The following is an 18037-nucleotide window of genomic DNA, read 5'->3' as shown; positions in this document are numbered from 1 at the left end:
TCAGAGAGAAAAATTGGTGAACAGTAATAGTTTGGATATTCAAAGTAGTAGAGCTCTGATTAGAAACCCTCAAGCTGTTTACTTACCCCTCTTTTTATAGATGAGATTATTGTAATTGTTGGACGTGGTCTCGTATTTTATGATGCTAAATTATCGGACCATAATCATATAGTGGGTCATTAGTTCTCACTAATTGCACCGTGATATGCGGCGGGTAACCGTTCGTGATGGTTATGACGTATTGAGCGGATCAACCGATCATACATCGGTAGTAGATGTGGCAATCGGCTGATAGTTCTGTTGCACCGACAATCCAAGTTATTCAATATTTATCAGCATCAGCCGATCACTAGTCGATAACTGACTATAAGTCGGTGAAGCTTGTTCAATTGGTTGATATAGAGTCGGTACTATCTGTTCAGTCGGTGTCTAGTCGGATTTGTATGTTCAGTCGGTCGGCTATTGCCGAGTCGAAATCGGGAGTCGATTGGCTTGAGTCGGAGTTTAGTTGGTTGTTGTAAAGTCGGAGTCGTCCGCCATAGAGTCGAAGTCGGGGGTCGGTTGATTTGAGTCAGGGTTCGATTGACTTACCCTAATAGTTGCCCCCTACTCCCAAGTCTAAGGTGAGCCGACGTGTATATTATCACGTAGTTTGTCACGTTGGATGAAAGGAGTTATTTCTTGTCATATCAAGCTCCGATTCTGCAGTCACTTTCTCTGGGATACAGGCGATCGGCTGCTTTGTCGTTTTGGCAAGCACAGAGTCGTCTTTAAACTGCCATATTGACAGGACAATTCGGTATTAGTCATCAGTATCAGATGTCATTTCGAAAAGTCGATTCGACATCGGACGATATGATTCTGACAAGTAGATTTTTGCCACGGGTCCGAATGTTGTTGGAACATGGTCGTTCACGTGGATGAGGGTGACGTGGCTTAATCTGGTGTAGGTGCATCGAACCATCGGATCGATGGTTGGTTCAAATATTGCCACGTGTCTGCTTTTGACACGATCTTGATTCGGTTGCTTCAATCCTGGCTGTTGAGTGATTCTCTATATATAGAGATGCTCTCAACCAAACTTCTATTTTTCATTTTGTTTTTTCTAGTGCTGGAACTGTGCCAAGAGATCGCCTTAGTGTCTGAGGACTGTTCTTTCATCTTTTTCAGGTGTTGCTGTCTTTTCTTGAGTTCTTCCTCTAGTTTTCATTTCCTTAATGGCTAGGACTTTTTCTTCTCAGGATGGTCGGCCGGAGAGTCCGGTGGACAAATTCCAGTCAGGTCTGGAGGTGGAGGCTTCTTCACTTTCATAGTCGAATGTCGAATGACGATATTCATCAGCATACTGCCAAGAAAAGGAGAGCATCCGAAACTGAACATTTTCGATTGAAGAAGAATTGGGTAGCTGCTTCATCTGCACCAAGGGAATCCAACTTATCATCAGCATCGATTTCTAAGCCAAGGATGCTAATGATAGTGGATGAAAATCTGAAGTCCCTCTATTCTCGTATGAGTGGGTCGGGCTGTTGGCCAGGTGAGACCCTCTCTGTTCCTGTATGAGTGGGTCAGGCTGTTGATGTGGTCGGCCAGATAAGGAGGTCGAAAAGTCATATCCAGATCTTGACTTGAGTAGTATCGTTGCTTCAAGGTTGGTAGATGGGGTCATTGAAGAAGAAACTGCATCGACTCAAGATGGAATATCGAGCGTGCTTGATCGATGTATTTTGCTTTCCTTATTTTTTGTAATCAAATCTATAATTTGACTTCGGTCCAACTTTGTAATTTCTTTTTGACAATGAATAGAAAAATTTTTCTTCCAAGTCCAAATGTTTGTCTTGCTTGTGTGCAATGTCGAATTTGTCATGTAGAGCAGCTATCAAACATTGATCGGTGGTTCAAGTGTTCGGTAAGACTTATAGAATCATCCGTTAATTGTAGCATTGACGTACTTGTTGGAGTTAGGATAATGATGGTAAGTCAAATATCTCGTATCTGATGCTTGGTCAGGTTTGTATGTCTGATTATCTGATAATCATAGTAAGCCGAATATCCTTCGACTGACCGTGGCCAAGTCGATATAGTTCCAATCTGACCTTGGTCGTATTGGCATAGCATTCCGCTTAGTTAGAACTAAGCTAGCATAATCAACTTTTACAGTGAAAAGTCGAAATATGTTTGGCTTCGAGGCATAGTCGATAATTTAGCTTTTTCAGTGAAAGTTGAAATATAGTCGGTAGTCGATATCTTGGCTTTTACAGTGAAAATCGAAATATAATCAACGTTGAGATAAAGTCGATCTTCTGGCTTTTACAGTGAAAGCCAAAATATGTTCTGTACTAAGATGAAGTCGATCCTCTGGCTTTTATAATGAAAGCCGTGATACGGTCTGTACATCGATTTTTTCAGTGAAAATTAGGATATAATCGATTGACTGTCCGTCTGTCGGTTCATTACGACTCTGCAATTGATTGAAATTTGTAATTTTGAAATTCAATATTGCATAGTAAAATAGAATAAAATATCCACTGCGCTTTTATTAGCTAATTATCGGAACAATAATAGCCTCATCATGAGGAGTTTGAATTTTTCGAACATCTTCTTTCGAAAAAGTTGTTACATTGTTGAGTCATCATCGTTTCACCGATTCTTCTTCGGAAGTTGCCCTCCAATTCGGTCGTCCGGAGATCATGTTGATTACCCCTGCAGTCGGCTGATTATTTATAGCTTCCCCAGTTTGCGACTGAGGTCATCGATCGACAGGTGGTTAAGTCGGTGGATCTCTCCGAAACTTTTCGATGTAGCCTCATCGAATCAGGACCTCTATCTCATCCCTGAGTTGAATGCATTGTTCGGTATCGTGACCATGATCATGATGAAACTGACAATACTTCTTTCGATCGTGGCTCCTCGACGGTGCTTTCATCGGTGGAGGGTGTCGCAAATATTCTGCTCTTTCGATTTTCATGAGGATCTACGTTCAGGAAGTAGAAAGGAGAGTATAGGAGTTATACCTACCATAAGTCGGCCTTGGACTTCGTCGTCAGGGCGAAGCTCGCTTGTTAGAAGGTGGCTGACTTGATTCGGCCGGAGCTTCGTCCTTCTTTTATTTCTTCTTCTTCTGACCTTTGTCTTTTGTTTGGCGATGGTCAGAAGCTCCTTCGTCTGCACGCATATACTTGTATGCACGCTCCAAAAGTTCAACATAAGTTCGAGGAAGAGTTTTATCTAGAGAATATATAAATCATGATCCCCTTAGATCTCTTTTCATGACCGATATAGTCATGTCTTCATTGAGGTCTTTGACCTCAAACGTGGTCGTATTAAAACGAGCCACGAAATCTCGAAGTATCTCAGTCTCTGCTTGCTTGATCGAGAAGAGACTGTCAGAAGTTCATGACGGTCTTCGATTGGTACCGAAGTGAGTCACGAAAGAATGTTCTAACTGTCCGAAGGAGTATATGCTTCCCGACTGAAGCTCAGAATACCAAGTTCGAGCAGCTTTTCGAAGAGGGATCGAAAAGCCGATGCATAAGAGAGCATCGATTGCCTCCTGAATTATCATGAGAGCCTTGTAGCTCTCAAGATGGTCGATCGGATCGATGGAGCCATCGTATGGCTCTACCTGAGGCATCTTGAACCGAGATGGAATCGGTTGGTCCAAGATGTGCTGAGAAAGGAGCTGGGTGGTGTGGAAGTCGTAATCGTTTGAGGATTTCCGACCTTCCATTTAGAGCTGAGCAAGTCGGCGATTGATCTCTTGGAACTTATGGTCGTAATCATCGAACCATCGTTGTCGGAAAACTCTGAGGATAGAACCATCCAATGAACTTGAAGGAGAAGCAGAGGGCGTTCACAGTCGTTTTCCCTTCCTAATATTGTTGAGATGGAAAGGAGAGGGGGAACGCCGTGAACTATGAGTGGTACGTCGAGAGTGTGGTTGTTTGTCTCGACAGAAAAGTCGAGATGGCTGCTTCGAAGAAGGGGAAGGTGATTGCCGTGGATGGCGGCGGCTGTGCCTGGACAGCACCGAATGCACCACTGGTTGTTCCGTCGGTGGCTGCTGCTGCTGTTGGGTCTGCTGTCGTCGGTGGCTGCTGCTGCTGTTGGGTCTGCTGTTGTTGGAGGCTTTTAACTACCTCCATAAGAACATTCATTTGCTGCACAAGTGTAGCAATGAACGTCCATGGTAATCACGGGACGTGAGGAACTAGGCTCTGCTACTAGAGGAGGGGGAGGAACCTCTTCCCAGTAGGAAAAGTGTCTCGCCAATCCGGTTGCAGTCGAGCGTTGGGCTCTGATTTTTGTCATGACAAAAATGATCCTCGGGTCCCCCTTCCTAGAGCTCCAATCTGTTGCGGCCAACTCTCCATCGCTTGTCGCTGATAACGAGCACCTACAAAATAGCATCCACACAAACCGAATTGGTGTCTGGTGGAGACCCTCCGATGCTTAAATCAAAAAAAGAAGTTAGTGAACAGTAGTATTATAGATATTCAGAGTAGCAGAGCTCTGACCAGAAGCCTCCGTGCTGTTCACTCACCCTTCTTTTTATAGATGAGATTATTGTAACCGTCGAACGTGGTCCCGTATTTTATGGCACTAAATTATCGGGCCATAATCATATAGTGGGTCATTAGTTTTCACTAATTGCGTCGTAATATGCGGTGGATAACCGTTCGTGATGGTTATGGTATGCTGAGCGGATCTGCCGTTCATACATCGGTAGTAGATATAGCAGTCGGCTGATAGTTTTGTTGCACCGACAGCCCAAGTTATTTGATATTTATCAGTATCAGCCGATCACTAGTTGGTAACTGACCATAAGTCGGTGAAACTTGTTCAATTGGTTGATGAAGAGTCAGTACTATCTGTTCACCGATACTTAGTCAGATTCGCATGTTCAGTCGGTCGGCTATTGCCGAGTCGAAATCGAAAGTCGATTGGCTTGAGTCGGAGTTTAGTTGGTTATTGTAAAGTCGGAGTCGTTCGCCGTAGAGTCGGAATCGAGGATCGGTTGATTTGAGTCGAGGTTCGATTGACTTATCCCAACAGTTCTAATTTTTTAAAACTCAATTTTTACTGTTTCATATAATTCAAATTCTATCCAATTTTTATTTTGATTCCAATCATGAAACAAACACGTCGGTAGATATGGTGATTTTGATTCTCATTCCCATCCATTGCAATTCCAATCCCACTCCGGATTTTGGTTATGCATCAAACGCACTCAGCACTCTCACTGTATTTGGAACTCAAACCATCAAGTCCCTAACTACCTTCACAAACTATGAATTTATAGCTTGGTGGATGGAGTCTAATTAAATCTGATTTAAAATGTAGTTTGTGTTAGGCCGGTCAAGCTTGATTGGAAAGTGTCAACTAGATTTGGAAACGAATTAGATTGGATTTTTCATACATGCACCACTTTAGGGGGAGAAAAAAAAAAAGGAACCGAAGACAACCCAGCATGAATTACTATAAGCCAACCCAACTTAACTATAAACTCAACTCATATTATTGCATTGAAACTTCTGATTAAACTGTGCTTAAACCTCAATTGAACCAAACTGACCAAAATTGAAACTTGATTCAACACACTATTATCTATTCAGTAAATGCCCCTGGACAAGAAGCATTTGGCTTTCACTGAGACTTTAAAATTCAAAGGATGACCCTCAAATCTGAAAGCTCTCTAGACTATATAGACACAAGATGACATTACATATCCCAATGCGATTATGCTTCCAAATTTTAAAAGAGAAATAAGATACATACTTCCATTAGCTTTAAACACACCATTCATGAATTATATCTAATAAAACCTGGAAGCTTTAAAAAGCGTCCATATTTAAAAACAAAATTAAAACTTATAAATATCTATAATTAATAAATAAATATAAATTATAGGCCCCTCCAAAATGGTTGATCCAAAATGGACTGATCCGACATGACGAGTCAATCACTCCTACTTTAGAAAACTGGGTCCTCACCACTGTCCACATTGGCCGGATCACGTACATGGGCTTTTTTTTTTTCTTTTGTTTTTGATATAAACAGAAGTGAACAATCAAAACTCCCAAGTGTCGTAATAGAACAAGGCCTTCTCTTATAGATTTGCTATCAAGCGCCAGTGACCATAAGAAAAACATCCAAGATTTGATTTAGGAGAGTTGAACTCTAGATTGGGAATGTGAACACTGATTCCGATTCCAACAATTTGAATGGGAAAAATCTCATTCTCATTCCAACTCCAAAGGAAATGCAAATGTCCTAAAATTCCTCTTAGTATTCAAATCTCATTCTGATTTCAATTCTAATCATGAACCAAGCATTTTAGAAAAATTAATCATTGCGATTCCTATTTCAATCCGATCGTATTCCGATTTCGATCGCAAACAAAACACATTTCTTCTTGACAAGCTATTCCATCATGTGGCGCTAGATTCGGACATACGTCTACTCACTGAAAGGCAAGGGAGAAGCAAGTGTGGTAAGCCTTCTACCTAAAAATCCTCATTGTCGGACTTGTTTCCTGAAAGAAAGGGTAGGACACTGTTTTGGTGGGAGATTTGTTTTGGGTTGGTGACTTCATTTTGTGAGGTGATGGATCATCTAAAGATGTCCTGCATCATGCACGAGATGTTTGGAGCAACTTAAGTTGGGAAGATTGGCATTGTTGATGCATGTATGCCACAAAATGACAAAGGCTCCAGGATCAGCAATGAAACCCTGGTAGATTGACCAGAAAACTAGCGATTGTTTTGCCAACATAGAGCGGGCGTGATTCCTCCCGAACCATTTGTTAGCTTTTCCCTTGGTTTGACCTCCTGCTGCAAAGATCATTGTTTTCAATTGTATGTTGAAGTGATCTTCTCGGTATCTAGTTTTCATCCCTATTTTGGATGGTGGGGTTGGTGAGAGGCCTACCGATCGAGATAAGCCTTTGATTTTTTTTTTATCCTTCCGGCTTTTTTTTTCTTAGGCTTTTAGCCCACCTTCCCCTCCAACATTTTATTATTTTAATGAAACAAGTAGTGACTTGCCACCGCTCTGTAGGATCAGCATTAAAAAAAAAAGAAACAAAGAAAATGTTGTCTTACAAAAACAAGAACAATTTTGCTTAGCTTCTTTTATTTTTTTTTAAAAAAATATCAATTACAGTCCAGACCTTGATTATACAACTAATTATAGATGGATGGTCCACAAGATAGGTTGAAAAAGAAAATTTTTACACAACCCCGATAAATTTTTAGGATCTATTTTTTTGTGAATAAAAAATTTACATAAAAATCTATTTTTTTCTATATAAAAATTTTAGATAGGAACATAATTTATTCCTATTATTTTATATAAAAAAAAGTGGCTTAGAAATATGTTATTCATATCTTTTTACATTACTATTTTTTTAAATAAATTACTATCATAGCAAAATAATTTATTCATCTTAAAAAATATAAAAATATAGATAAATTAATTAATAAAAAATTAATTAATTTTTTTTATAATATTTATCTATCTAAAAATGAGCTTTTAATGGCTCCTTCCAAGCTCGAACCATTTCACTGCATGTGCTTCGCACATGATATTGTGGTTTTGGAATCGGAGCCTGAGGGGCTGATTTTAAGGGACAGAGAACCATTGCCATGTCTGCTACTAATCTATCGTCCCTCAACGTGGATGGGCAGGTTGGTCAGCACCCTCAAGGCATTCCAATTCAATAAAACTCTCTTCCCATCAACCCATCATATCTTTCTCAGCGTATGCGGATGCGTTGGTGGTCCCGGCTACATACTGATCGTGCTCCTTCCCTTCGCGGATTTTTTTTAAAATATTTTTTTTAAAAAAATTATTTTCCAACCTACCCCGGAACCTAATTTATTCCTCAAACTATCCTCGTTAGTTGCGGTTGCTTGACGATGGCCAACGAAATCACATATTGAAGATATAATTTTGGACTTAAAATTATATATTTAATATACGATTTTAAGTTGAGATGATATTTTAAAAATAAAATAAAATAAAAAATAAAATTATATATACAAGATGTGATTTTGGATAAAATCATATTTTTAACATATGATTTATCTATTTTTTTTCTCCCACACATCATGCGATCGATCTTTCTTTTCTTTTTTTTCTCGCTCCACTCTACCGAAAAGCGGAGATGGAGGGATGTGGGCGGTCGTCTGTGCTCGTGCGAAGCCACTAAGGCTCGGATTCGTCGGAGCTGGAGGAGGGAAGGCGACGATGCGGGCTGTGGGGCCTCGAGTTCGCCAGGATCGGAGGAGGAAAGGTGGTTTGGTGGGGTTGGGGGTGGATGGGGGGTGAGGGGCCGGTGGCGGAAGGGAAGGAAAAGGAAGGAAAAAAATTGAAAAAAAAAATTTTTGATAAAGAAAGAAAAAATATTATTATTTTATCATTAATAATAATTTAAATAATAATAAAATATTATTATTTTATTAATAATAAAATATTATTATTTTATTAATAATAAAATATTATTATTTTTGATTAATAGTAATAAGATGTTATTATTATTTTTTATTTTTAATAAAATAATAATAAAATGTTATTATTATTTTTGATTATTTTTGCTCAAGAAATCTAGATTTTTTTAAATATTCTTTTTTTAAAATAATATTTTTATTTATAAAAATATTATTTTTAAAAAATATTTAAAAAATCCAGATTTTTTGAGCAAAAATAATCAAAAATAATAATAATATTTTACTACTATTAATCAAAAATAATAATATTTTATTTTTAATAAAATAATAATATTTTATTATTATTCAAATTATTTATTAATAATAAAATAATAATATTTTTTTTCTCTCATCAAAATATTTTCTTTTTTTCTGTCTTTCTCCTTCCTTTCCCTTCCTTCCGCCGCCCCCCACAACCCCCTCCTCCCACCCTCGATGATCCGCGACCTCCTCATGAGGCCCAGGCTGCGGTCTGACCCCCATGCCCCCGACGATCTGCGGCCTTCTCATGAGGCCCAGGTCGCAATCCGACCCTGCCCCATCCTGCTGTCATCTGCATCGCATCCACCGTTTCCGCCGCATCCGGCTCCATGAGACCACCAAACCCCCTCCCCTCCCCTCCTTCAGCTCTGGCGAACCCGAGCCCTCTGGCTCCGGAGCCACCAACCCCCCTCCCCTCTCCGGCCCCTGGTGCCTCCCGTGCCTCCTGCACCCCGTGCGACCGCCCTCCACACCCTCTGTAACCTCCGCACCACCGCTATCCCCTCCCCTTCCCTCCTTCGGGCCCAGTGAACCCGAGCCCTCATGGCTCCGTGTGAGCATCGGTGACCGCTCGTGTCCCTCCGTGTGTTTTTCGATAAAATAGGGTAAAAAAAAAAAAAAAATCGACCGTGTGATGCACGGAAAAAAAAAATTGCATGTTAAAAATATAATTTCACTCATCTTTTATATGTAATTTTATTTTTTATTTTATTTTATCTATAAAAAATCATTTTAATTTGAAATCGCATGTTTACAATCATACGTTGGACATGCGTTTTTAAATCCGAAATTGCATGTTTCGCCGTATTACTGTCAACCCCAGGATAATTTGAAAAATAAGTTGGAGGTAGACTGAAAAATAATTTTTTTAAAAAAATATTTTAAAAAAATTCTCCCTCCGCAGCCGACAATTAAAACCCTGAAACAAGGTTCCCACCACCACCTTTCCATTTCTTTTTTCCTCTCTTGTCGGTAGCCATTAAACTATGGAATCTCTCGCACTCCAAGGGTTCTCTCTCTCCTCCTCCACTAATGAGTGGATCAGGGGTGCAAATCCGAGCAAGTTAGAATAATTTTTTTTGATCGAATTCAAAATATTTAATATTAAAATTTATAAAAATATTTAAATTTATATATTTTTAATAATATTAATTTTATTTATAAAATATATTTATATTATATAAATAGATTAATATCTGAATTTAAATTTAAATTTGAGTTTAAATATTGCTTGATTGATATTCAAATCAAATTAAATCAGTCTCATATAATATTTTTTTTATTTTTGAGTTGAATTTGAACTCAGGTCATAAATTAAATTTTAAATTTAAATATTTTAATTCTAATCCAGATGGAATCTAAAGTTATTTAGCTCGATTGCATCTCTATTAAGAGTTCTAATTAGAGTTAGAGAGAGATTTAACTATTTTATAGGATGGTAATGGCTACATCTAGTAGCTATGTATAACGGATCGAAGTGCTTGGTGGTTATTTTAAACGAAAAAGATGATAAAGTTGTTGATTTCTGAGCCAGATTCTCGCGTGCCCAGATTATCTTATGGGAATCTGTTGGTGGAGCAGGCACTTTTACCGAGAGTTGGGAAAATTAAACCTGCAAACTAGCCTCCTTCATCCAACTCTTACGTGAAAATATAAAATTAAGATGTGACAGCACTATATTAGTACGGTAAGTGAAAATTAGTATGGATTAATGTAAGTTTCACTGTTGAGTGATAATAATTTATTATCACTCCCCTTGGGAAAAAAAAGGGTAGTAATAAATGAGTGGTGTCCACTGAAATAATGATGCGAAGCAGAGCACAATGCAGACGTGGATGTTGGTGTTTTTGCGTGCCATATCACCATGGAATTTTTAGAATAATGGGAACTTGCGGAGAGATGGTGTGGGTGCATTTGGTTCGCGATCCAAACTGGAATTGAAATAAAAAAATTAAAATAATAATATTTATAATATATTTAATTTATAATTAAAATTATAATTATAATTAAAATAAAATTTAAATTTAAATTTAAATTTTAAAAAATTAAAATATTTTTATTTTTTTCTTCAGTTAAAATACAAATGAGATTCAACCAAACGGCTGAAATATGAGTCGTATTTTTATTTCTATTTCATTTTTGGAGTTCAACTCTTTCTAATAAAATATATTTTAAAAAAAATAAAATAAATTTTAAAAAAAATTAAAATAATAAAATCAAAATTATTTTATTTTTACCTTCTATTATCTTTTGCAAATTTCATAAAAAAAAATTGAGACTAAAGGCTCTTAAGAGTAGCGATTGTGCCGTGACCCCAAGGGACAAAGGCATGCTTGAGCTATAGGTAGAGCCATTTGCAATGATAATCAAGGATTAGAATTGTCTTTAGAAGTATTTGTTTTTGTGCATACCGTCTATTGGATCATCTACTAGTTGCTTTGAATTCATATAAGAAAATGAAATATAATAAAATACTTTGAGATCTGTATGATGAATGATCCAATGATTTATTTGTACTAAGAAAGAAGAATCATTCTTTTGTGCGAAAGGCAACCTCAATCCAGTAATCAACAAATTAGGTTTTGTCTTCCGCACAAACACCTTCCTTCGTACAAATCCATTATTGGATTATCCAGTAGTCGTTTTATCTAAGCAAGTGGATGGATGATCGAGTTTGAAATATATTTTGTTTTTTTGGTGTAAATCTTGTTTGAAATACTTTAAAATTTGTACGGTGGGTGATGGAACGTAGATTCATTCTAAAGGAGGTGAACCCTTCTTTCACGCAAAACAGACAATCTGATCCGGTAATCAACAGATCGAGGTTGCGTCTTTCGTGCGGAAAGAAGGATCCCTTCCTTCGTCCAAATCCACCGTTGGAAGTTGACCTATTACTTTTGACTTGATACAGCCACTCTTGCTTTTTATTCCACTTCAAATTAAAAAAAAAAAATGCCCCAAATTAGCTACTCCCAAAAATCGACCACCCTTATCATAAGCAAATCATCAAGTCAAAATGGCACATAGACATTGGTGCAATTCAAAGAGATGCATGCGATTCACAAACACGTAAGCCAATCATACTGTGCCATATCAGCCCCATGCTGACAGGCGGAACCAGTAACACAATATGCTCTCTCTCTCTCTCTCTCTCTCTCTCTCTCTCTAAACTGAGGACATCGAGAGTACAAATATCAAAGAATGAGTGGTGCTATCATTTACTTCCAAACTCAAAAAAGCTCAGCGGCCGTAGAATCTACCGAAAGTTAGATATCATTGAAGCCACCTCACATGGGTTTCGAGTCAGCCTTCGGTAAACCGAAAACCAACAGCCACAAAACATGATCTATTATTCTACAAGGAAAGCAACAATCTTTTTCTTCAACAGATTCCAAGAGAAACGGATGAAGCTCTCACCTAAACCACCAATCTCAAACCCCAACCTCTGAACTCATTCTGGAATATCTTCCTCAATTCCAATTCTAATTAAACCATAATAACTTGTGGACTTGATATGGATGAAGTTAGAATTCAAGGGGACAGAGAGTCACAATACAACAAAACCATTCTAATCTTAGTAGAGATCAAACAAAGTCTAAGAAGAGAGAGAGAGAGACAAAGTAGCAGCAGCATCCGGGATCTGACCACATCACAGCCTTTTTCTTCCTGCAACCACTACTTCAAAACCACTTTTTTTCTGACTAAAAGCATACCAAAGAAATCTAACTGTAAAGCAACAGCAGTCATAAAAGTTGCAGTCAAGATCCACAGATCTCGTCGCCATCGTCGACGCTTACCGCAGCTGAAGCCTTGTTCTGGCTGGCTTGAACCATGGAGCTCTTGCAGTGGGCTATTGCTCCCTCTATAGCATTCTGCAGCTCCTCCATGGACGAATTCACGGATGACGAAGAAGGAAACGGTGGATCGGGAAATCCACCGCCAATGCCGGCAATGCAGAGCAAGCCTGAGTGGCTTGGAGATGACCTCATCGACGAGGGGCAGCTCCCGGCGCACCGCTTCCTCCGGGGATACCGGAGGTTGCCGGAGAAAGAGTGTGAGTGAGTATATATCCCCATGCGGCCGGCCATGGCTTCTTCTCGATCCTCCGTTTTCTTGCCGGATCCGGCGACTCTCTCTCTCTTAATTGAGAAAGAAAAGTTCTTCTTTTGGTTGCTCTGGTTATGAGGCTGCTGCTGGCTTTGTTTTTGTTGCAAGAACGAGATCTTCTCGTAGAGAGGCTTCACCTTCTTGACATACTTCTTGATCACTTCCTTCGTCGATCTTTTGGAGGGAAGAGGAGGAGGGGGAGGGAGAGGGATTTGGTTGATGGTGAGATCGTTGGATGGATCCTTCTTGCTGCCGCGGTGGAGGAAGACGGAGGAGAAGCGGGTGGTCAAGGAGGATAAGTACTTGATACGCTTGGCGGCTGGGGAGACGCGGCGGGCGTCGTCCTCGGTGACCGAGCTGGGGCGGGAGGAGTCGCAGTCGGGGAGAAAACCGCCGAGGTCGGCGGAGAAGGAGGAGGAGGAGGAGGAGGAGCTGCCGTTGGAGTCGCGGGAGGCGGTGGTGGCGGTGTCGGAGGAGGAGGACGTGGAGACTGAAGAGAGCAGGAGAGTCCTCACCATCGAAAGCCGCGGCGAGAGGTGGAGCGGCAGGAGCTGGCCCTTGTAGAACAGCTCGTCGGCCGGGCATAGCTGCGCCGCCGCCTGCCGCGACGACGGCGAGAGCGAGACCGTGAACTCGAAGTCGGAGGAGGACGAGGACGACGGGGACGGGAAGGAGGACAGCGTAGGCAAGTCATCGCCGCCGCGGCCTCCCCTATCACCATCCCCGTCTCCCTTCCTCCCCATCTTCCCTTCTTTCTTCTTGCCAACTCCTATGACTCCGCACCAAAGAGAGAAGACTGAGAGATGAGTAAAAGGGTGGGGGAAAGAAATAGCGGAGTTCGTTAAGCTTTGTACAAGGTGTGGTGAGGAGGTGAATTTTTAGTTGGACCAGATCCACCATCGAACTGGTGAACCAATCTAACTATAAAGTAACATACAAATAGATAATAGAGAAAATGAGCATAATATCGATTTATTCATCTTTATACTAGTTTATTAGCTCAATAGTAGATCTGGTCCAACAAGAAATTTCTTATTGGGGAGGGGATCATCACATGGAGAGCAGGGAGATGTGGGCTGTACTTGATTTCCTAATTATTGATGATCATTATTTATTATAGGCTATGGATATGTGGAAGGGAGTCACCATCCACATTGCATGGCTTAATGACTATTTTGGAGGGTGAGTAGGCTTTACATGTGCAACCGTTTTGTGCTTTTGGTAAATTGCCTACAACCCCTTCAATTATTGCACATGTCTTGGATCTTTGCCACCATCTGGTCCACAGCCATTCAACAAAGTTGAGCCCTGGAATCAAATGATGTTGCGGAGGAGATGATCTTGGAAAATTATTGTCTACACTATATGTACCGATATGATTGTACACACAACCAATTTTGAACGTCAGTTTCTGTGACGATGCATCGAGATACATACTTGATGAACATGATTTAAAAGAACTAGCGGTCGTTATTGACCGCATGCACAACTATCTGATGCATGTAATGTATGCAATAATTTTTTGATGATCTTTTCTATCGAATCCATCGCTAATTGTCTAGTTTTCGAGGTCATCTGGGGTTGCCCATTGGATCCGGTTTAAAATATCCTGCCGTCGAAGAATCCTATCCAGTTGGGATCATGTGTTTGCTAGTGGTCCTGCCTGCAGACTTCGTGCTCGTTCCTGCTGCAAACTGACAAATAAACCTGAAGTTCTGGCTCTTAACTTGTCTTCATTTGTTCTTTTGTTTTACTTTCAAAAATTTTTCCTGCCTAGTGGAAGCTTTGGGTCCCGTTGATTGAGATCCGCCTCGTCTCTTCTATTCTCCGTTTTGATCCATGACTTCAGCTAAGCAGAGTATGCCTTGGTATGAAAGACTGCTATAATTCATGATATATACAAGCAAAAGATCTGACAATTTAATTCAGTCATACAAAAATGTAGATATTTGTATTTATTTTGAAAAATTTATTGGTATATGAGTTAGGTTTTTGAGCAGGTTTACATCTACGAAGGTCTACATATGAACTAGAGTTTGCTTCAATGGCCACAGCTTTTAGTGCTCAGAAATCAGAGGCTCTAAGTTTGGTTTTTGGGTTTGTTCCAGCAGCCACCCACCCCAAAATCCTCCTTCCCCACCTTATTAATTTATTACATGTGGTATCCGGTCCTTGTCACGTTTTAATAGAATGTGCATGAATGTTTAATCATATAATTTGTTTATGGTAATGTCTCTCAGAACAAGCACTAGATTAGGCCAATGAAGATATGGAAGCTAATGCATTCTCCTATTTGTTACCACATGCAATGGATACAAGCGACAGTGATCCATGTCTCCAAAGAGGCAAGCAACGTTCATGCCCAGTGGCTTACCTTTCTTCCCAGCACATTCAATTGAATGCAACATGTTGGGGGATACCCACCGACCGACCGACCGACTATCGGAGGGCCCGACTGACCGTCTCCGACTGAAAGCCGGGAGTGACCGACTAACGGACGCTACTGACGGCTTTCCAATGGCCCAATCGCCGACTGGAGGTATGTCGGGCGTATCCCTCCCGATTGACCGGACCCAGAGGCCGACTCACATGAAACTCGCCGACTGACGGAGGAACCCGACGCCACTCTGCTGGCCACCGACCAAGGGTCGGCCGTCTCCTCCCATCGCCGTACAGCCGCCGGACCTTGTCAGCTCTGACACGGACATGCGGCACAGTTCCCCAGGGGCATTGTCCCGCCGAGAGCGAAGTCAACCCTGGTGATTAGACGGCCACACGGCGACATGACATTTCCACGGCGGCTCTGACAGTCTACAGTGAGTTGACAGTTCCTCACTCGTCCGCGCCATTGATAACGGTGCCATACCGTGCTCCACTATATATACCGGGGAAGGCAACAGTGCAAAGGGTCGATCCGCCCGTCTCTCCCACATACGCAGGCTCGCCTCTCTCTCTCTCTCCCTCTCAGAGCTCTCTGCCTGCATTTCACTGTTGCCCAGTCACCTCTCTGACTTGACCGTCGGAGGGTCCCCACCGGAGCCGCCTCCGGTCAGTGCGGACTTCCTTTTGCAGGTGCACGCTTCCCGGCGATCGGGCGACGAGGCGATTGGCCGCAACAGATTGGCGCGCCAGGTAGGGGAAGGCATGACAAAGACAAGAGCTCAGCGATCGAGAATCACTGGGTCGGCAAGGCGTTCTTCCCGCCGGGAAGAAGCCTCCCCGCCCCCACCGGCGGCGGAGCCTAGCTCTCCGCACCCCGCAGTAACCACGGAGGCCCAGATTGCGGCCATCGTGCGGCAGATGACCGTGCTGACCGACGCAGTCAAAAGCCTCCAGCAACAACCGGCGGCCCGACCTATGCCTTCCAGGAGCAGCCGCCGACGGTCGCGCCGACCCCTGCCGCCTCCAGGCGAGCACTCCCAACAGCGCTCCCACGGGGAGGAGGAGGGTCGACCTCGGCGCGACGACCGACGGTCCCAGCGGCCCTCTCCTTCCCCGTTGGAACGGGCGAGGAAGGAAAAGCGGCCGCGCACACCGTCGGCCTCTCTTTCAGAGTCTTCCGGAGGCTCCACTCCCGGGGTCTCCCAGCATCGACGAGCGGACGACTACGAGCGACGGTTCGAGGAGATCGACCGCCGACTCGCCCAACTGCAGATGGACGGCCAGAAGTCTTCGAACGACGTCGACTTCCAGACCGCCCAGCCTCTCTCTCGACTGGTCCTCGATGAGCCGATTCCCAGTCGGTTCAAAATGCCGAACGTGGAGCCATATGATGGCTCCACCGACCCGGTCGACCACCTCGAGAGCTATAAAGCTCTCATGACAATTCAAGGGGCAACCGACGCTCTTTTTTGCATCGGTTTCCCCGCCACACTTCGCAAGGCTGCCAGGGCTTGGTACTCCGGTCTTCGATCGGGCAGTATCCATTCCTTCGCGCAGCTCGAGCACTCGTTCGTGGCCCATTTCAGCACCAGCCGAAAGCCGCCGCGAACGTCGGATAGCCTTTTCTCCCTCAAGCAGGGGGAAAACGAGACGCTCCGACACTTCGTGGCGCGATTCAACGCTGCCACGCTCGAGGTCCGGGACCTCAACGAAGACATGGCGGTTTCAGCCATGAAGAGGGGCCTGAGGTCGTCCCGATTTACCTATTCTCTGGACAAGACCCTCCCCCGAACATACGCCGAGCTATTGGAGCGCGCATACAAGTATATGCGCGCGGACGAAGGAGCGTCCGACCGACGCTTGGTCGAGCCCAGGGGTCCGAAGGAGAAACGAAGAAAAGGTCGGGAGCCCGCCGAACCAAGCAGGCTCCCGGCCGGTAGTCGGCTTTCTCCACCTCGACAGATCCAAAAATCACCCGGCCGACAGACTCCGAGGTCGGTGCGTCCCAGGTATGACTCCTACACTCCCCTCTCCGCTCCTCGTGCGCAGATCTTGATGGAGATCGAAGGGAAAGAATACCTGCGACGGCCTCCGCCTCTGAAGGCAAAGGGCCTCGACCATCGGAAGTACTGCCGGTTCCATCGGAGCCACGGCCACGACACCGAGCGGTGCATCCAGTTGAAGGATGAGATCGAAAGTCTCATCCGCCGGGGGTATCTCGGCAAGTTCCGAAAGGGACCACCGGCCCAACCGACTGCCGATCGACGCCCCCAGCCGACTGAAGAGGCGCCGACTAACCAGCCGACGGCTGGAGTCATCAATATGATCTCCAAGCGGCTGGGATCGGGGACACCTACAGGGGGGGAGCCGACGAAAAGGCCGCGCCCGGACGACGTGATTGCCTTCTCGGAGGACGACGTTCGGGGCATCCAGACTCCCCACGACGACGCTGTTGTTGTGTCGGCGACAATAGCCAATTATGATGTAAAACGAATCTTTGTTGATAATGGAAGTTCGACGAATGTTTTGTTTTACTCGACCTTCTCCCGAATGCGACTACCGACTGATCGACTTAGTAGGGTCTCCACGCCCTTGATCGGCTTTGCCGGAGACACCGTCACGACAGAAGGAGAAATCACCCTGCCGGTGACGGTCGGTACCGAACCACGGCAAAGCACGGTCTCCCTCATCTTCGCGGTCGTCCAAGTCCCTTCGGCCTACAATGCCATACTCGGGCGACCCGGACTGAACGCTCTCAGGGCGATCGTCTCGACGTACCATCTCCTTGTTCGATTCCCGAC

General features: G+C 43.2%; 1 protein-coding gene across 1 annotated transcript; it reads right to left on the bottom strand.

Moving 5' to 3' along the window:
* Positions 1-12300: 12300 nt before the first annotated feature.
* Positions 12301-13764, bottom strand: LOC105057581 (probable membrane-associated kinase regulator 1). The gene has a single exon (XM_010940229.4). It carries the CDS (start codon positions 13595-13597, stop codon positions 12506-12508), a length of 1092 nt encoding a protein of 363 aa, XP_010938531.1. The 5' UTR covers positions 13598-13764; the 3' UTR covers positions 12301-12505.
* Between the last annotated feature and the right edge of the window lie 4273 nt (positions 13765-18037).

Source organism: Elaeis guineensis, chromosome 14 (genome assembly GCF_000442705.2).
Source record: "Elaeis guineensis isolate ETL-2024a chromosome 14, EG11, whole genome shotgun sequence".
In the NCBI taxonomy this organism is placed as follows: domain Eukaryota; kingdom Viridiplantae; phylum Streptophyta; class Magnoliopsida; order Arecales; family Arecaceae; genus Elaeis; species Elaeis guineensis.
This window is presented reverse-complemented; position numbering and strand designations above follow the sequence as displayed.

Bases quoted from the DNA above. Each gene is read 5' to 3' on its own strand.
- LOC105057581 (XM_010940229.4), bottom strand. From the start codon at position 13,597: ATGGGGAGGAAGGGAGACGGGGATGGTGATAGGGGAGGCCGCGGCGGC.